The sequence below is a fragment of the Anser anser genome, assembly GCF_964211835.1.
Source record: "Anser anser genome assembly, chromosome: 6".
In the NCBI taxonomy this organism is placed as follows: domain Eukaryota; kingdom Metazoa; phylum Chordata; class Aves; order Anseriformes; family Anatidae; genus Anser; species Anser anser.
Genome location: NC_139726.1, coordinates 12,671,468 through 12,689,571, shown reverse-complemented (window position 1 = coordinate 12,689,571; position 18,104 = coordinate 12,671,468). Strand labels below are relative to the sequence as shown.

Here is an 18,104-nt window from a genome sequence, read left to right as displayed (position 1 = left end):
ACAGTTATCTCAGTCTCTGTGTTTTCAAAGTCCTGCTAAATTTTCTTCAGTCAGATCACATGAAGACCTTCATGCTTCTTGTCCTCACATTGTGCTGAAGTCAGCTGGGAACCAGCTTGGCAGCTACGCCTTTCCCTAGTACAAATTAACACAGCCTCAGAGCTGATTTTCTTCATCTGGCTATTGCTTTACACTCTCCTTTTACACTACACTCAGAAGAGAAACTGACCATGGGCTTCCTCTCCTCAAACTCCCTCAATGCTAAGCCAATTTGCAAGCTGCTTTGTGCAGCTGTAGGGATGCAAGTGGGTGAAATGTGGCTGCCTCTCTGACCTAAAATTCAGGGGAAATTGCTTGTAAACATTAAACAGGCCAGCTGTGCTTCGTCTCCAAGAGACAAGGAAACAGTTTCAAGCTGTACAGTAGAGCTAGGACCAGGGTGGCCCAACTGTCATCTCAGTGTGACCTATATATGCCATGCTGGTTTCCTGAGCAGAAGTATTGTAGCCCAGGGCCATGCACATCTCATACTGCTATGCAGCCATGCTGGGTGGGAGTCTTGGAAATTCATTTCCATGTAGGCTGAATACAGTTTCCAAACATGGATGGATAATAGACTTGATGGAACTCAGAGGTCTGAATAATAACAGTATTTTCTAAAAAGAACATCTGTTTAAAAATATGTAATATTAAAATATTCCTGGTGCAGACTAAAAGAGTGCAGATGTGTCTATTAAAAGAAGTAGAGAGAAAATCTGACAGAGTTGTCAAAGCAGAGCTGCTCCGTATGTGTATTTCATTCCCTTTTGTGATAGAAAATGAGGCAGCCGTGCGTCTGTCCTTATTCATGTGGATTGTTACAGCTTCAGTTTGCTGCAACCAAATGTTGAAAACTGAATTTCCAGCCTTTATTGCAGTCCTAATTAGATTGACAAATCTGAGATGATGCCAACATTTGTTTGGGTGTACTTGTTTTTATGTAGTTCTGAAATCATGATCCTGAGCCCAGCCTTTGGTGCTATCCAAAACATTGCTAAACTGCCTACTTACACATGGAAAATGTGCAAAAATTGCAAGTGCCACGTCTTGCAGATGTCGATATTCACAATAAAGTCATGCTTGCTCAAGAATGGACCTGGTTTTGACCCACATGTGACCTATTATTTCTTGACATCTTTTCAGACTTCAACACCGTAGTTCACTTCATAATGGACTTGTTCTAGCTGAAAACTCATCTTTTTTTTTTTTTTTTTTTTCTGGGAAACCGGCATGTTATTCTATGGAAATTGTGCATGCGTTAGCAGCCATTACTCTGGAAATAGTCTCATTTTCAAATTTGTAACGAAATGGCTTTTCATACACATAACACCCACAATTTTTTTATTTTGTTTTGAACTGTTCTCACACCTCTTTGTGTCACTAAGTGCTAGTTTGTTTCTTCTGAAAGCTACATTAACAAAAAATATCCCATTAGGGAGGGGAATAAATGCTAGTTGTCTGAGCTTGGTCTCAGAGACTGCAGCTTGATGGTAGTGTATGTCAAAGTGTGATTGGTTTACTTTTGATCTGCACCACTGTGTGAGAGCTCAGAGATTTGCCCACTGCTTTTCATGGTTGTCAAAATAGAGGATGTGGAGTTTCTTTGTATCCTTGTGGTGCTATTTCAAGAGCTCCAAGATGCCACATTGATTTTCAGAATATGAAAACGGAGGTGTTATTTCCCTGTTACTTTGCATAAAAGTATAACAGAAAAAGAGGCTACCCAGTACTATAATCTCCCACATCCCTTTATAGGTTCCTGGACAGAGCAACAATCCCAGATCTCAGAAAACCCATGTCAAAATCCAACACATATTGGTACATCCATCAATAAGAGTTCGTGCTAACTTAATGCTGAAGGGTTTTAAGGACAGAAATCCTATTGAAACGTGTTGGGGGTTGTCAGCTTTCATAAGGAGACTGAGAGAAGTTATGACCGTTTCACTGAATCTAATCCTCTGCAATTTCGGTTATGCATTTAGTCCTAGAAGCTCAGCAGAGACCTCTGCACAATCCTGTGAGCTACAAGCATTTCCCAACAGAATCAAAGTAGTCATAACCCCGCCCCGCCCCCCCCCCAATGTTAATAGTGTACTACCAGAAAGGTAAAGGGCACAGCGAACCTGCTTGGGTGCCTGCAGTATAACAAGAAGGTTGGAGCAAAATGTACAGAAGATCTACTTAAATACTCCTAAAAATTTTCCCTTTCTTGGACCTTTTCTTCTATGCCAGTTTACTTTCAGAGGCAATGAGTTCTTTTCAGCTGCTGTTTTTGCCCATGTTGGGTTCTGCTGCTTGTTTGTGATCACAGGTTGGAAGCAAAGATTTGAAGAATGTAGTTGTCTCCTGCACATCTTTTTTCACCCTTTGTGCCTTTTTTTTTTTTTTTTTTTTTTTATTTCCCAGGCACCAATCTCCATGATGGTCTTTGGCATTCAGTTAACATCAATGCCAGAAGGCATCGCATTACCCTGACACTGGATAACAATGCTGCCACTGCCAGCCATGCAACCACTGTCTCAAGGATCTACTCGGGAAACAGCTATTATTTTGGAGGTAAGTTGTTTCAGATAGACATGGGACAGGTTTTCATGATGGAAATTCTCAGATGCTGTCCACTGAGGTCTCCCAAGTGTACTTTGCAGCTAATAGCAAATGCTGTAATAACTGATTTTTGACCACCTATTGAGTTGCATTGCAAACTAACATAGCTGTTAGAGTGGAGTAGCTGAAGGGTAGCTACATCTAGCTAGCAAAACATGCAAAAGACGTGTACCTGTACTAGGCACGAGTGTTTTTTTCTGGTTAAAAGGACAGAGCACTGACAGTTGCATTAAAATTCCTGTAGATATCACTGTCCTGATCAGGCTCAGTGATTTTAGACTTCAGAACATAATTGACACATGGCTCAGATCTACAAAGGTATTTAGGTACCGTGCTTTCATTGAAATGAATGTAGGTTTAGCTCAATTCTGAAAATGGAAAGAATAATCTTGAAAAATACTACCTCCTGCTTTTTGGAGTGTAAGCATTAATGTAGATAAAGGGAGTGTCATCAACTGTCTGTTTTAGCTGACATACTTCTGCGTTGTGCTTACCACAGTGAGGCTCTGATCCTGATGCACTCTCTGGATACAGCACTAAGTGAGGATGTGCAGAAGGCTTTGGATCTCAGAACTGGCCAAATACCAAGGAGGTTCAGACACAAATGATTTTCTTGCTTGCCGTCCCTAGGATTTCGTCGTTTTACTCTGTGCCTTGCCTCAGCAGTAGAATTTAACACATAATGATTTTATAATTTGCACAGCTTTTCTTATGGGAGTCAATTGCTATTGTCTGTGAAGTATAAAGAACATGCAAAAAATGAATTTGGATTTTGCTTAGCACATGCAAAAATCTCATACTATAATACCTCTAGTGGTGGGTCTCCTTTATTTCTTCCCTTTTTTGTTTTTTTCTTACTGAAAGATTTATAGCACAGAAAGTTGCATAGCTCAAAAAATACTTGGAATAATGAGTGTCCAAGCCCTTGCATCAGGAAATCCCAACAGAAACAGATGAACATTCCAATATTCTTCTCTGCCTCTTTTCTTTTTTCCCACAGGGTGCCCTGACAATTTCACTGATTCCCAATGTTTAAATCCCATTACTGCTTTTCAAGGCTGTATGAGGCTCATCTTTATTGATAACCAGCCCAAGGACCTCATTTTAGTTCAGCAAGGCTCCCTGGGGAATTTCAGTGATTTACACATTGATCTGTGTGGCATCAAAGACAGGTAATTATTGTTTCCTCTTTCTTGTGTTTGTTCTTTTTTCATCCTAGTGGTTTATAAATACAGGTTACATTAAGTGAAAATTCTCATCTGCCAACATTACAGATATTAAGCATAATAAAGCTACTAATAGGAAATATTACAGCAAAGATAGAAGAGCTGGAGGGGAAATAGTTTCAATTACATGAGGCTCTCTTCACATTGACTTGTAGGAAATAGAGTATGCAAATCCAATCAAACTACAGATTGTTGAAAGGATTAAATTTTATGCATAAACAATATTTGATTGCTTTGAAGTTTTAGAGGGAAATGAAAGAGAAGGAAAAATTATTTGATTCATCAGAACATGTCATCCCCTTAATATACTAGCTGTTTTTGTTTAGGTAGATCGTTTACAATTTTTCTTCTTAGCCATTACAGCACAGCACTTTCATAATGAAGATATGGTACACCTCATGCAGCATATTGACCATTTGGTGTAAGTCAATATTATGACGAAATGCCTGTATCTACCAAAGACACATTTTAGTTTACATACTGATCTGAATCACTATGAAGTTGAAATCTGAGAGAAAGCCCAGATTTTCTATTTAAGGGTAGAGAAGAAATAAGCAACCAACATTTTTTGACATAGTTCATAATTTCACCTTTTCTTCTTATGGATAGATTCTGGTTTTGTTTGTTTTTAAATCTGTTTAAATTCTGAAAAATGAAAATGAAACTGCTGAAAATTTCACATGCTTCAGATAGTTAAGTGAATAGTAAGGATGTTTTGGAAATATGTTAGGAGGTTAAGGACTGAAAGTAATTTTTCAGACATACTGCTTAGAGAAGTGGAGCTGAAAGCTGATCTCATTGCTTTCTATAGGAAGGATCAGATTGCAAGAGCTGCAGTTACTGGAAAGGTGGGAAAAATCTCTGTTTAATGAAATTTTTGTGCTAGTGTTTTTTAACTTGTATGGAGAAAATATTGACTCTGCTGATCAAATCTGTTAAGTTTAACGATGACCAAATTCAGGCAGATATGAATTTCACACTTGGTGTGTCTGGAATGGTAGATGGAATTGATAAGAAGCAGCATATTTAACAAAAGGGATAAAAATATAAACTTCCCTGTGAATTAAGAGCTAAAAAAGCATTGTGTTTTCTTTCTTGAAAGAACAGATTCTTTAAGATTAAGTGGACCATTCAATGCTAATTTGTATATTGAAACAGAAGAAAACTCTTCTGGTGTGTGGCAGAGTTGTTATGAGACATCTCCAATGCCTTCATTGTCACAGAGTCCAGGCTGCAAAGTAAATCTATGGTACTACTCCAAGTGTCATTCTCATCTTCGGCATCCCAAAGATGACAAGCATATGTCTGTGACGATACCATAAACTATCTAAGGCAAGGATCCAAACATAATAAGAAAGGTGGAACTTTATTTTACATAATCATTGGCTTGAATATGTCATGCATAAATAAAAGCTATACATGATCTAGTGAAGATTAATGTGGTCTGTTCCACTATGGTTCTCTGGACAGCCTTAAATTTATGTCTCCCCTGTATGATCTACGTGAAAAAGACAAAGTATATTAAAAAAGGGGAAAAGACAATTGATAATTGTCACAAGTGTTTCTCTTATGGCTGGATTCAGTATAACAGTGGAGCTGCCCTGAAGGGAAAGATAGAAACCTGCAGCGTAGTAAAGTATTGTACAGAAATTCTGAAATTCCCCTGGTAACAAAAAGGAATGAGCATTGCTGGAGTCATGGGGATTGCAACTTTCTCATTTAGTGAAACAATCAGTGCGGTCTCCATGTCTGGCAACTCCAATAATTCTGCTGAAATTGTTTTGCAGGGAAGAAAAAAGGATTTATTATTTTTTATTTTTTTTTTTGTCCAAATCATATTACATATTTCTCACATCCTGAGAGAAGTTAAATTTACAAAATAGATTTCAGGAAGTTACAAAAATTGTTGAAAGATTCTCAGGGTGAAGTACTGCTGGTGTAGAACTGAAGTCAAGAGTGATCATAGCAGAAACAGGCCATTGGAAAGAGGGATGAAATTAAATGAAAATGAATTAAGACAATATAGACAAGAGGCAAATCCTTTGTGTTGTTTTCCAACAGGGTTGTTCCTAATCCAGTGGTTAACCTGAGGAAAGCCTGAACATGAAAGTATTCTCGCAGTGCATTCTTCCTAACAATTTATGAACGTTTTATGTTCTGCTAGTCCATATTATGGCCTAATTAGTTAAAACAAACTATAGATGGAAGGTTAGGGAGAACAGGAGATTTGAATTCAGAATTCTGGCAAATTGAAGGTCTGCCTTGCTGTCTAGTCTGCACGGTCTATGCTCGAGTATGTTTTCAAGTCTTATTCAGATTGGTTCATTGCACAAAATGTCTGACACATCATTTCCAGTCACTGTAGTTTAACTAGTGCTCTATATTGCGGCAGCTCTGGGCTTGTAGGAAAGTCGGGGTCTGGCTCCAGGCATGCAATATGCACCTGCTCATTCTTTATATGTAAGGAGTGTTAAAATTCTGTAAGAGCATCATCCATAAGAAATATGATCTCCCCTTTCTTAATTATAAGATTTATTGTGATGTGCACTGTAAAAGCACGTGTTTTTGTAATTTTAACACATGTGGGAATTGTGTTTCTTAATTAACATGTAAATGGGGCATTTGTCTTAGTTATCTAAGCACAGAAAGCTCTTTGAGGAATATGCCTCTATTTAGAAAGCAATTCATTTGTTACAGGCTTGTAGGCTGAGCTTGTTCAGACCTGGGCTCTGAAAGCAGTAGCTAGACAGCTCTCTGCAACTTTGTGCTGACTCTTTGTGCTGGCTCTTAGAAAGAGAATTAACAGGTTTATTTTGAAAGATGACAAGTTGGGGCTACTGTTGATGCCGGCAGTATGTTTTTTTTGAGAGGGCATTGAATTGTGTAAGCTTATTATGCACATGCCAGGATTCTCAGTATAAAGCGATGAGCCTCCATTAATTTAAATGGAGCTATCTGACGGACTGAGCCTTAATATCTCATCATTTCATCTCTAGTATTTGAACTATATGTGTGCTCAGGTGAACTTTGCATGAATGCCTTCTGTCTCCCTGTATTTGTTTTTTGTATTCTTCATTACCTATTTCCGGGAGATAAATGCCTTGCCACTAGCTGAGCTATTAAACAGTACTCAGAAAAAAATGGGGATGTCCATAGGTATATACAGAATTTTGCCTTCTTTTCGTTGGTGTCTGAGGAGACAGTGCCAAGTGAAAATGCTTTTGCAGACCTGAGTGAATCTGCTGTCACTGACCCTGCTTTGAGCAGGTGACACTTGCCAGGGACCTCCAGAGTTGCCTTCCAGCCTCAGCATTTCTGTGAATGAGACCACGCGGTAGCTGCTCTGGTCCTGCCTGAAAGGGTAGTCTGGGAGGTATCTGAGAGAGCTGGGATTAGCAGGTAATGCAAAGGAAACTCAAGTCATATATGCTTTGATGGGGACATTAAGACATTGTGCAGTCTGAAGTTGAATACAGTAGTCAACACAGATTGTCCTTATGATGGAAGAAGGCTAGTTAGTGCTATCTCCTAATAAGAGACTGCCCGTTTGCAGCCCTCAGTTGCAGTGCCAGCATCGCTTATATTCCTGCTGTGGCATCTGAAGTCATCTCTGATTTGCCATGCCCTTGGATGGTACCTACATGTCGTCCTTAGGTGACATATCCTGTGCAAGGAGAGGCACTCCCAATCTATTCAGAGCTGTGTCTGTTCCACAAGTTCTGGAAAGTACTACCATATTCCCTTTGCCTCCTTCAGGGCAAAGCTCTTCCTGGATACTGTTCCCAATGCCTTGTGGAATGGGAAAATACAATTTGTAGGAGGAAGAAGTCTTTCTTGTAGCAGTGCATGTGTAGGACTCTTGGCATTACCCCTGCTGCCTTTATGCTGTTAATCTAGTAAACTATGTTTTTCTTTTGTTCATAGTATGTATATTTACTGCGGTTGTCCAAATGCACAGATTGCTCTGTGTTTTCTGAGGGTATTGTAAAGTGTGGTGCTTACACTGCTCCTGTTACAAAGCGTTAGATGTCATAGCCGTTTTCCAATGCATTTATCCCCAGGTAAAGAAAAAATGAGATAATATGCTGCTAAGCCATAGAGGTCTGCTCCATATTTAAAAGAAAGTGGATTTGTTTAATTTTCTCTATCTTTGTTGTTGCCTCTTCAGGATTTCTGCTTGGTTAGAAGTGCCAGGTACACAGCAGGGTGTGTTTGCTTTATGCTGAATTAATGAGTCAGAAAAATACAGCAGCCGAGCACGGAGCAGAGAGTAACAAGGCAGAGATGAAACATGGAAGTGAAGGTGCCATGAAGTCCCTGAATTCAGAGACTTCTGGGGAGGGAAACTTTGGGTATGTATGCATACTTTTGCAGAAGTACAAGTCCTACACTGACAATCCGTGACCAAAAGCCATCTGGCAAATAAATGCAGGCTCTCTTTGTGGATTTATTTTCTGTTCAGATTGATGTAGATTAGGTTCATGGCTAGAGGGATCATACAACCCTCACTCCTGGGATTTTGCATTGTAAGTGTTTTTTGCGAAAGAAGGCATCTTCTGAGGTGATATAGTAAACCTAAAAGCTTCCAGGGAAAAGCCTGACTGGTAAGAAAGTCTGGGAAGAACACAATGATTCTTTCTGTCTTTGGCCCTTAATCCTGATGTTTAGCCATCACAGGTTCATTAGCACTCTTGCTTTTAAATTTCTGTTCTCTATGAACATATTCAGAGCTCAAATAAAATAGGTCTAGAAAACATTCCCTGCAAAGAAAGACTGATTAAGTGCTGGTTCTTCAACCAGAAAAGAGATTGCTGAGGGAAGGCAGCATAACGGGCCTCAGGTGGTAAGAGGCTGCTGCAGTGCAGAAAAGAATAATCTTCTCTGGCCAGGATGTACAGGAGAACACCTGTGGCATAGGCTGCCTGAGGAGACTGTGAAGTCACTGGAAGACTTTAAGAACAGGTTACATGAGTCTCTGAGAAACAGCAAACATGGGTATGCACAATCCTGCCTTGGGGCATAGGCATGGACTAAGTGATCTCCTGAGTTCCCTTCCAGCTCTGTGTGATTCTCTGCATTTGCTCAGGCTTCTCCTCCAGCTAGAACAGCTGTGGCTTGTTCTTGCTTTAGGGGGGTCTGAAATGTCAACAACAATAACATTGCTTCAGAAAAAAAAAAAAGCATATAAATGTGGGAAGAACCTGTCAGGAATTCACCTCAGAATTGTATCATACACCTGTGAGAACTTGTTTGGTAGATGCATCTCTCTGGTGCTCTAAGGAAGTTCTGCGGCAGGGTGGGGAGGCAGGCAGATAGCCCTCAGGTACGGTGTTTTTTAATATATTTTTTTTTAACTTGTGAATATATTAAGTTTAGAGTGTAAAGAAATGGAGGAGGAAGAGCAACAAATTTTATCCATTTGTCGTTTTCCTGTTTCACTCTTTGCTTCTAACAATGCATGATTCATTTTTTTGCAACTACAGGGTGATGTTCTGTGAGAGACAGAATTTGTTACTCTTTTTTTTTTTTTTTTTCTTGGGGGGGGGAGGTCTTCTTTGTGGACTCCATAATGTCTAGAATGAGGATTCATCTGAGGCTATATATTTCTTTTGATGACCACTAGCTTGATTCCTTTCTACTCGTCTTTCTATTTTCATGAGATTGTCTCACTTCTTGGCTTTGAGGTGTCTGACCATCTTTCAGATGTGGTCAAAATGAGGGCAAGATGTTCATAAGGTGTTGGGAGGAGGCAGGGACTGAGACACTGGACATTTTTGGAAGCATTTACACCTTCATAAATCAAGCTAATAACTGTGTGTTGATCACTTCACATCCTCTATTTCAGTTGCTAAAAGAAGTGCAAATCCAGTTGGATATATTCACTGATCTCAGTCTTGGCCTGACCAACCCTTTCCAAGAAGTATGTCCTCTCTGGGTCACTCGGAGGTGATGTTGTGTGCAGTTCTGACTATAACTCTGTCATTCAGGCCTTTTGGCTGTTTCTAAAACTGACCCTCTGTTCTTGTGTGCCACAAACTGTTGTCTACAAGGAAAAATTAAATAGGCTAGGACTTTTCAGCCTGGACACAAGAGCTAAGCAGGACTGTGCATTGAGGAGCAGCATGAAGGAGGTGGATCATGAAGTATTTACTGTTTCTCAAAATTCAGATCTTACACAGCATCAAATTGGATGTCATTAGATGCTGTAGAGGTCAAATGTAAAGGAAAAAGCCAGTAAGGCATACATGAATCCTTAAGCCACTGATTGCTGGAAGCTGATAGAGTGTTTGGTGAAATGTTCTTAAAGTCATCTCATCAGCATCTTTGCTGTAACACTGTCAGAGTAAGGAAACTGGAGTAGAGGCACTGGTGATCTGAAGTGAAGTCTGGATATAGGTCTTAGTACTGAGAAGTTTGAGTTTCTTACTCTTTATAAAACATCCTTTTCATCGTGGGCAACTCTTTGTACTCAGTTTTTCAGTGCAGAAATATGTTTTGTTGTATCTGCTCATTTCAAAATATGTGGGAATATGACTTTGCATTTTCCTAAGTAATAATTCTTTTTGTGCTCTTTTCTCTCTCTGCATAGCAATGGATTAGTGGGGGTGTTGGTCTGTGTGTATGTGGGCAAACAATGGAAGGTATAGCTTGGGGGAATTTCAAGCAGCCTCTCATTTAAAAATAAATGAAATGTGTAGGAAAATAAATATGCAGATGCTGAGAACTTGGCCACACTGTTGAGAAGCTCTGGGATTTCCCATTCAGCAATTGGCTGGAATGCTGGATTTTGGGACTAGAAGTACTAGCTTCAGTCCTGACACTGAGCTGGTTGTTTGCTATAGTTGGCATCTTATTCGGTTAATAGATGGAGGAATGTGGGCTCAAGAGATACTGCAGCTCAAGAGTTGCCATGGATATTAGGAAAACATGCCAGAAAATCATTAAACCTCAGTCCAGAAACACCGTGGATTTCCAGCCCTACATCATATGGCACAGATGCTCCCTTTGGGCTGTGCAAGGCTGTCTGCTCTTACAGCAGATGGACCCCTTGGAATACAGCAGCAAGGGCTGCCTTGAAGCTTGTAGACGTGGGTTCGTTAATCTCATCCACTTCTTGCGTGTAATGGGACAAACTCTGCTTTGCAGTGTTAGTCACAGAGGAGAAAATTCTGTTTCCAGGAGTTCACAAAGAGGTAAGATCTGGCATGGTTTCTCATACCAGCTCCTCCAAACTGTGTAAAGAAAAGTGGAGGTATTGCAGTTGAGATATCTTGCAGCAAACAGCTGTAGTAAGGAGAAAACTGGCATCATTTTCCCCTGACCTCACGTCTTTCATGGAACTAGTCTCTGTCCCTCTAAATGGTTCTAGACAAATGGTTGTTTCCATCAGGGTTTCAAGAGAGGAATAGTTGCATCTTTAACAATGATGTTGGTTACCTTCATGCTTTTGAACTTCTCAACCTGCATCACAATGGATGTGGCCTTTAGGTTGTTTGTTGACAGAGAAGCTTTGCTAAGGAGCCTAAACTTTAATATGATTCTGCCCTCCCTGCCAGGGCTGAAAAAGCTTGAAGCTGTTGACTTTTTGGTAATAAAGTTTACCTGGACAAAGGTAGGGCTAAGGCAGGTGCAGAAGCATGATACACCCATTATTAGATTGTCATAAGTTTTATACATAATTTGTGCTTGTGTATCTGAGATGTGATAGTTTTGGGACTGAAGAAAGGCATTTCTGTACTGAACCTGTCATTCATAAATGAACTAGTAGTCAAAGCCTCCTTTCCTTTAGGCACACATCCATATGAATACATAAATACATGCATTGCTCTCCCTGCCTGTAACTGAGAGGGTACTTTAATCTGATTGCTGCAGTTAGTGTTGATTTTGCGCTGATGAAGCTTTGACTGGGTTGTCCTATTTTTACTTGGCTGGCACCATGCCCTCACTATAGCAAAGACTGACAGTACTTGTCAAGGACAACAATGCGAGCTTCAGTTCCCTTAAGTGACCTAGGGGGAAACAAAAACAAAACAAAACAAAAGGATTCATGTTGAAACCACCTTAGCAGATGGGCTGATGATGGCTTGTCTTGTAGGATATCCTGGGAATTCCAAGGATTTGCAATTAGGAATGCAAAATTGACCTCAGACATCTCCTTACAAATCCCGGCATTGTTTTATCATGGTAGCATCAGTGGGCAGGCACACACACTGATATTGCCATCCTTATTAAACCAGGATTCATCTGCATATTCCAATTCTCCTAGGAAATACAAGTGGAGAGAGCAGCATGTGGTATACATAATAATCACTGTGATGGGATTGGCATTAACAGTTTACTTCATTAGGGAGGAGCACACTGAGTTGATTCACGAGTTTGCGTCCCTGTGCTCCTCAAGTCATGGAGCACAAAGAAGTGAAAGAAAAGTGTCCTTAATCCTTACCCTTTTATCCCTAGCCATGTTTTATCTGTGGAAATTCTTCATAATATTTTCTAAATAAATTAGTTTAAAGTATTCTTTTTCCTTGCCAAATAGAACTGACCTTTTAAATCCTACTTTTTACGCATTTCCTTTGTAGATTCCGTTAGATTTTACTATCAGTTTTTACTTGTAAGAAATAATAATTTCCAACTTTTTCCTTCTTTTAGTAATGAACTTAATGTTATTTCATGTGTTGTACTGTCAAAATGGACCTTTGGGAAATTAATTACTGTTGCAGGTGAAGCAGGTTAGGATAAATCTGATGAAAGTACAGTCTCCTTTTGCATTTCCCTAATCTCTTCTAAGAATTAATGTATGCCCTACAGCTGAAGCCAAACTTTATATGATTTTTTTCTAAGTTGGCCATGCAAATGAGAAATATCCTGGCTAATTATGCCCAGTGAGTTTTAATTTTATTTATTACAATCCCAGGCTGGGATTGGAAAAGCAAACACTTCATACTGCGTTCACTCCCATATAAATACCTGCAGTGCATTGCAGAAGGAATCAAAACATTAATAATTTGGCATCCATTCTTCTCATTCTCTCTACTGTTCCTGTTTTCAGTATTTAGTGTCTTTTCTGCAGAATGACACTGATTTGACAGTCTGGATTTTTTTTCTCTTTCCAAAAGGTCGTCTTAACATTTCTTTTTGGTTTTATAGCAATGAGTCAGACCTTTTTAGATCATGCTCCTTGAATAAGAAAAAAATCTGATTCTGGGTAAATCACAGGTAGATATGGTAGATGTGAATCTTGTGAGTCTGTACTTCTGTCAGTAGAGTGTTTGAACTGCACAACTTCAGATGCTGGAATACCTGGATTTTTTTTTTCTTTTCTTTTTTGTTTTATTCCATTGAAATGCTACAGGGAGGCTGTCCTCACTAGTTGTTTAAAAAGGTCTGATAATCCAGGTTACAGTTCCTCTGATCTCATATAACCTTAAAAATATCACTTCAGTCCTGTGATGGATTTTCTGTGTCCCTTTTTGTGTGTCTCTTTCCTCTTCCAAATGTAGGCTCCAGTGCACATATGTACAAATAGCACATAAGCACACTGAAGATCCCTTCAGTTTCTATTTTAATGAAAGAAATTGAGGACAGGTTTTCAAAAAATTTCCCTTTCTCATGTTTGTTTTGATACTTTCTAAAACACTGACAAATTGTTTCTTGTGCAGCAAAAAATACAGTATTGTTAGAAATTGCTCTTTCTTTTTCATCAAATTGTCTTTATAAAATTTAACTTTTTCCCCTTTCTTTTCACTAAAAACAAAGCAAAACACTGGAAATAATATTATGGAAAGGAAAAGGGAAAAATCCTTAATCCAAACTATGTTATATGGTGGGGAGATTAAAAATGAAAAAGGTATCTTAATGACTTTTTCCCTTGTAAAGATTGATATGCAGTGGAAAAAAAAAAGTGTTAGAAATAGAAGTATACATGGTGTTCTGTGAGAGTGAAAAATCCCTTGGGGGATTTTTCCCCAAAGAATGTACTACCAATTAAACATGCTAACATAAAACCATTGCAGGTAGCTCATTTTGGAGTGAGAGTCTGGGAAACCCACTCAATACCACACAAGTTTTAGGATGGGAGGGCAGGATGCAGAAAAACTCAGTGAGATATAAATAAAGGAAACCACACTGAGCTAACCCAAAATCTGGGTATCAGAATTAATACCCCTGCAGTTCTGGAGAACATCCCCACCTCTTCTCATATCTATTCTAATGTTAAACTAGCTGGATAATGCAGCTGGTGACAGAATTTCTCTCTCTGGCTGCTTACGAGCTGACTGGCAATTAAGTGTAATAAAACTATGTAGAAGAATTCCCTGCTGTTGGTCTGGTATATGAGCTTTGCACTGTCAGATGATTTCCTTGTGTGGTAATTATAAGACAAGAATATATTTGTACAAAGCAAATTCTCTGTAAAATAGGCAATCACACTGGATGATGCTACCTCTGAAGAAAGGGGCAGTTTTCTGTCCTTTGCCTCTAATGTGAATGAAAGTTAATGTTCAGATTATTTGGATAATGTCATGAGATGATTTTGCCCTCACTTAATTTTAAGAGTTTTTATTAACTTTGCTTTGTATATGCAACACCAGCTGCAGAAAACACTGATTGAGGACCATGAATGGTGCACTGGTATGTAGCAATTCTCTGTTTTCAGAGCAAACAGACAAGTTCTTCAGACTTACCTGTTGCATTCATATCCTTCATCTGAACTGCAGGCAGACTGTGTGTTAATTTAGTCTTGTTCTTTTTCAGATGAGTTTGCCTATTTATTTATTTTCAAGTGGAGTAAGAAAATGGTGCTGAATTCAAATCTCACTTGATGGCGCTACAGAGTAACTTAGATCAGTGCTGATGTGGTCCTTAAAATGTGTTTAACAAATTCTGTAACAGGTAATTTCACAACTAGTTTGAGCAGGGTGAACATTTTCCTCTATCTGTGATGGACCTGTATGTGCGGGAAGATGGCAGAGCTGGAGATAGTTACCTTTTGTTTTTCTCCTGGAGTGGAGGGCCCAGTAACACTGGAAAAGGGGTTTGCCACTGAATGAGACCTCTGTGGAGAAAGAAAACTGTTGGAAGGTTGGTAGGGAGCTTCTGAAGTGTTTTTTTGGAATCTGACTTAAGTGTGGAACTGAATTTCTAGGGGGACCTAAGTAGTGTTTATCCCCATTGCTAATCATGTAGTTGAAATTCATGCAATGTGCAACCCCATGGTATATTAAAGGCTAACTGTGGGTATGCATGGAGGATATAATATCCTGTCCCTGTTTGTTTGTGTGTTTGGTTTTCACAGATGGCTTTTCTGCTTTTCCTTTGTAAAATGATGAATTCTAAATGGAACAGCTGTCTGTACAGGATGGTTTATTTGTCCTTTTTTGATTTTCAAATTTATTTATATAAAATCCTTTCTGCTGATGCCAAGCCAAACTGTCAGCACATTTACCTCTATTAAAAATGTAGGTGTTCTAACAACAAAGCAATCAAATGCTTAAAAAATGGAAAAAAAAAAAAAAAAAAGCCTTTTATCTAAGCATAGATAAATAGTTTTTTTTCCTTTTACTTGTACCAATCCCAGAACAGCCTCCTCACACAGTTCTGTCCCAGCCATGTGCCTGTGGGCATTTAGCATCAACTTCAGATCTTCTCAATGTTGGTCTCACAGTGGTATTCAAGTGCAGAGCCTGAAATAGTAATAATATATTTTAAATGTTCTGTCATCAAAGTTTTGCCAATCTCAGGAAGAAGAAAAACATCTCCTTGTGCCAGATTATTAAATGACCCCAAATACTTTTCTTTAGATACTTTTATATCTATTAGAAGTGACAGAGTAAATGACTTCTAGTGTGGAAGAGGAAAATCCTTTGTTCATGTTACTCTTGTTCTTTTTGTATTCCATAACTTTTCATATGGTAATACATTTAGGGAAGAAAACGTAGATGGCTTAAAAAAAAATAAAAATGCCACAGCAGTTTTTTGAAAAGTTCTTCAGTTTGTTAAAGCTGAGGGAAGAGAGAGAAGTTGAGAAGTGGGGTAAGGAGGAGGGAATGCGCACTGAGAAAACCCAAAGAGCTGGAAAGCATTAATTCTTTTGCTTGCCTATATTCATAAGTAATGCTTGAGAATAAGAGAAAAGAAAGGCATGATTCAAGTTGGGAGTCTTAATGATATTTTTATTCACTCTTTTCCCTTCCTTCCTCTGGTTCTAGTAGTTCTCTCTTCTCAATTTATTTAAGGAGATCTAGCTCACTATTTTGCCACAAATGGACATTCAGAGATAAACAAGATGGGATGTGCTCCTGTGGTACTTTCTTTTCTAATGCTACCTCATCTTCATTTGTTTTCCCCTTGGTAAATCCCTGAAGTTGATAAACTTTGTCTATGTAGTGGTGTTGGTGGATTTCTCTTACCTTTCCCTTCCAGTGCTTGTTTGGTCTCCCTTTGAGTCCATTTCGTATATTTGAAATATAATTTGGCAAGGAGTTTCAGATTCACTGCTCAGCAGAGTAAGACAAAAAGGCATGCTATTGCCATTGGCCTAAACGTATTGATTTTAGTGAAGAAAAAAAAATTACCAGAGCAAAGTTACAGACTGTTATGGTAACACCATGAGCTTCATTGTACATACATGCTTACTATACAAAATAATCAGTGTTAATATTCTATTTCGTTGATTTTACATGAAATAGCTGCACCCCCTAAAATATGAAAACATGCTGAAAGAACATTAATTGGTGATAACATAAAGCAAATGCTGTCTTGAAAAAGATGCTTTTCACTTTTGTATGTGTTCTTGTTACAACATTGTTGAGTTGCTTCAAAATGATGCAAATTGAGTCTTAATATTGAGTGTGGTGTTTTTTTTTTTTTTCTCAGCTTTCTTTTTTTCTGTTTATTTAGGAAGAATAGAAAGTGGTACAGGCAGGATGTGTTGTGCTGACTGTAACAAAATCTGAGAGGTGCTTATTGAAAGTACCAGGTTTATTTCCAGTCAAGTGTAACATCAAATGCGTAGAACTCCTTCAGCCTTCCCACTCAAGTAATTTTGTCATTGTTATTTCTTCGTCATTCCAATAAAGGGCCAAATTTTGCCTTTTAATGTCTATGCAGTTTGTCCTTTGAATTCAAAGGAAGTACATGCATTTTTGGAGATGTTTCATCTAAGGACAGTGAGTGCTTTTGTGAAGGCTTTGCTAATTGCTCACTTAGGTGTTTGTTTTCCAGCTTGGCTGAAGGAGGGAAAAATGATTTGTTTCATTTATGTATTTATTTATTTTTATAAAATTAATTCACCATGAGGTATTCTATGAATTAGTCTGGAATCGGAAAGATCAGTCCCTGGTCTATCACAAGTTGTCTTAGGCAAAGCATTAAGTTTCAAAGTGTCCCATTTGTCATACTCACTAAAATTGACTCAATCTGTTCGTTTCAATTGCAAATAGGTCAGGGGCTGCCTACTGCAATTGTTTGTCTTTGAAAAATTCTATGATACCACTGTGATCTTTGCTAGAATTGCTTGAATCCACTAGAATGCAAATATCTGTATTTTAAAATATATATATTGAACCCTTCAGCATGAGGTTCTGGGACAGTCAGCAAATGAAACAACCTGTGATTTATCCATGTCTTGATTAGTTTTAATCATAGTTATTTCTTAATTTGGACTTCTCTGACAATTAGGATAAATTTTGCTTCTAATGAAGACACAACTGCTCAGTTAGAATGGGATTATGGTAATTATTAGAGTTGCGAAGAAATTTGTTTCATAAGCTCTTAGAAGGGTTAGTTATCTGACCAAAACAAGATCAATGTGGTTGGTGCTAATTAAAGCAAATAGACTAAGGAATTAAAAAAAAAAAGTTTAATTCTGAATTTATGAATATCATTAAAAGCTTACATAGCTAGTTCAACTTGTCTGTTGTGCATTGTTGGGGGAAGAAAAAGTGTCTGCATTTGTAAGACAAACAGAAATGAGAAGTGACCTTCAACTTTGTAAAGCCTTTATTAAGGAAGCTGTTTTAATGGAATAAATGTGGCTAAGCCTCTGATACGGGCCTTTGGCAAACCACAAATGACTAGCAATTAGGTGTACTGTATGGGGTTAATTAATAAGAGTTAGTTTAAAAATAGGCAGAAAACATATTTGTCCATTACACTGATGATGTAAATTATGATAATGATACAGTGCAGTGCTATTTTTACCTCTCCTAAGAGCTTTATAAACATCAGATATTTCTT

General features: G+C 38.4%; 1 protein-coding gene across 9 annotated transcripts in view; it reads left to right on the top strand.

Annotated features, from left to right (window-relative positions):
• Nucleotides 1–18,104, top strand: part of CNTNAP5 (contactin associated protein family member 5) — a 290,859-nt gene that overhangs the window by 157,782 nt on the left and 114,973 nt on the right. For all 9 annotated transcript variants that reach the window (XM_083841975.1, XM_083841976.1, XM_083841971.1 and 6 more), the window contains 2 exons: nt 2,446–2,595; nt 3,644–3,815. In XM_083841975.1, coding sequence (XP_083698101.1) covers nt 2,446–2,595; nt 3,644–3,815 — 322 coding nt within the window. The remainder of the gene's footprint in view (nt 1–2,445; nt 2,596–3,643; nt 3,816–18,104) is intronic.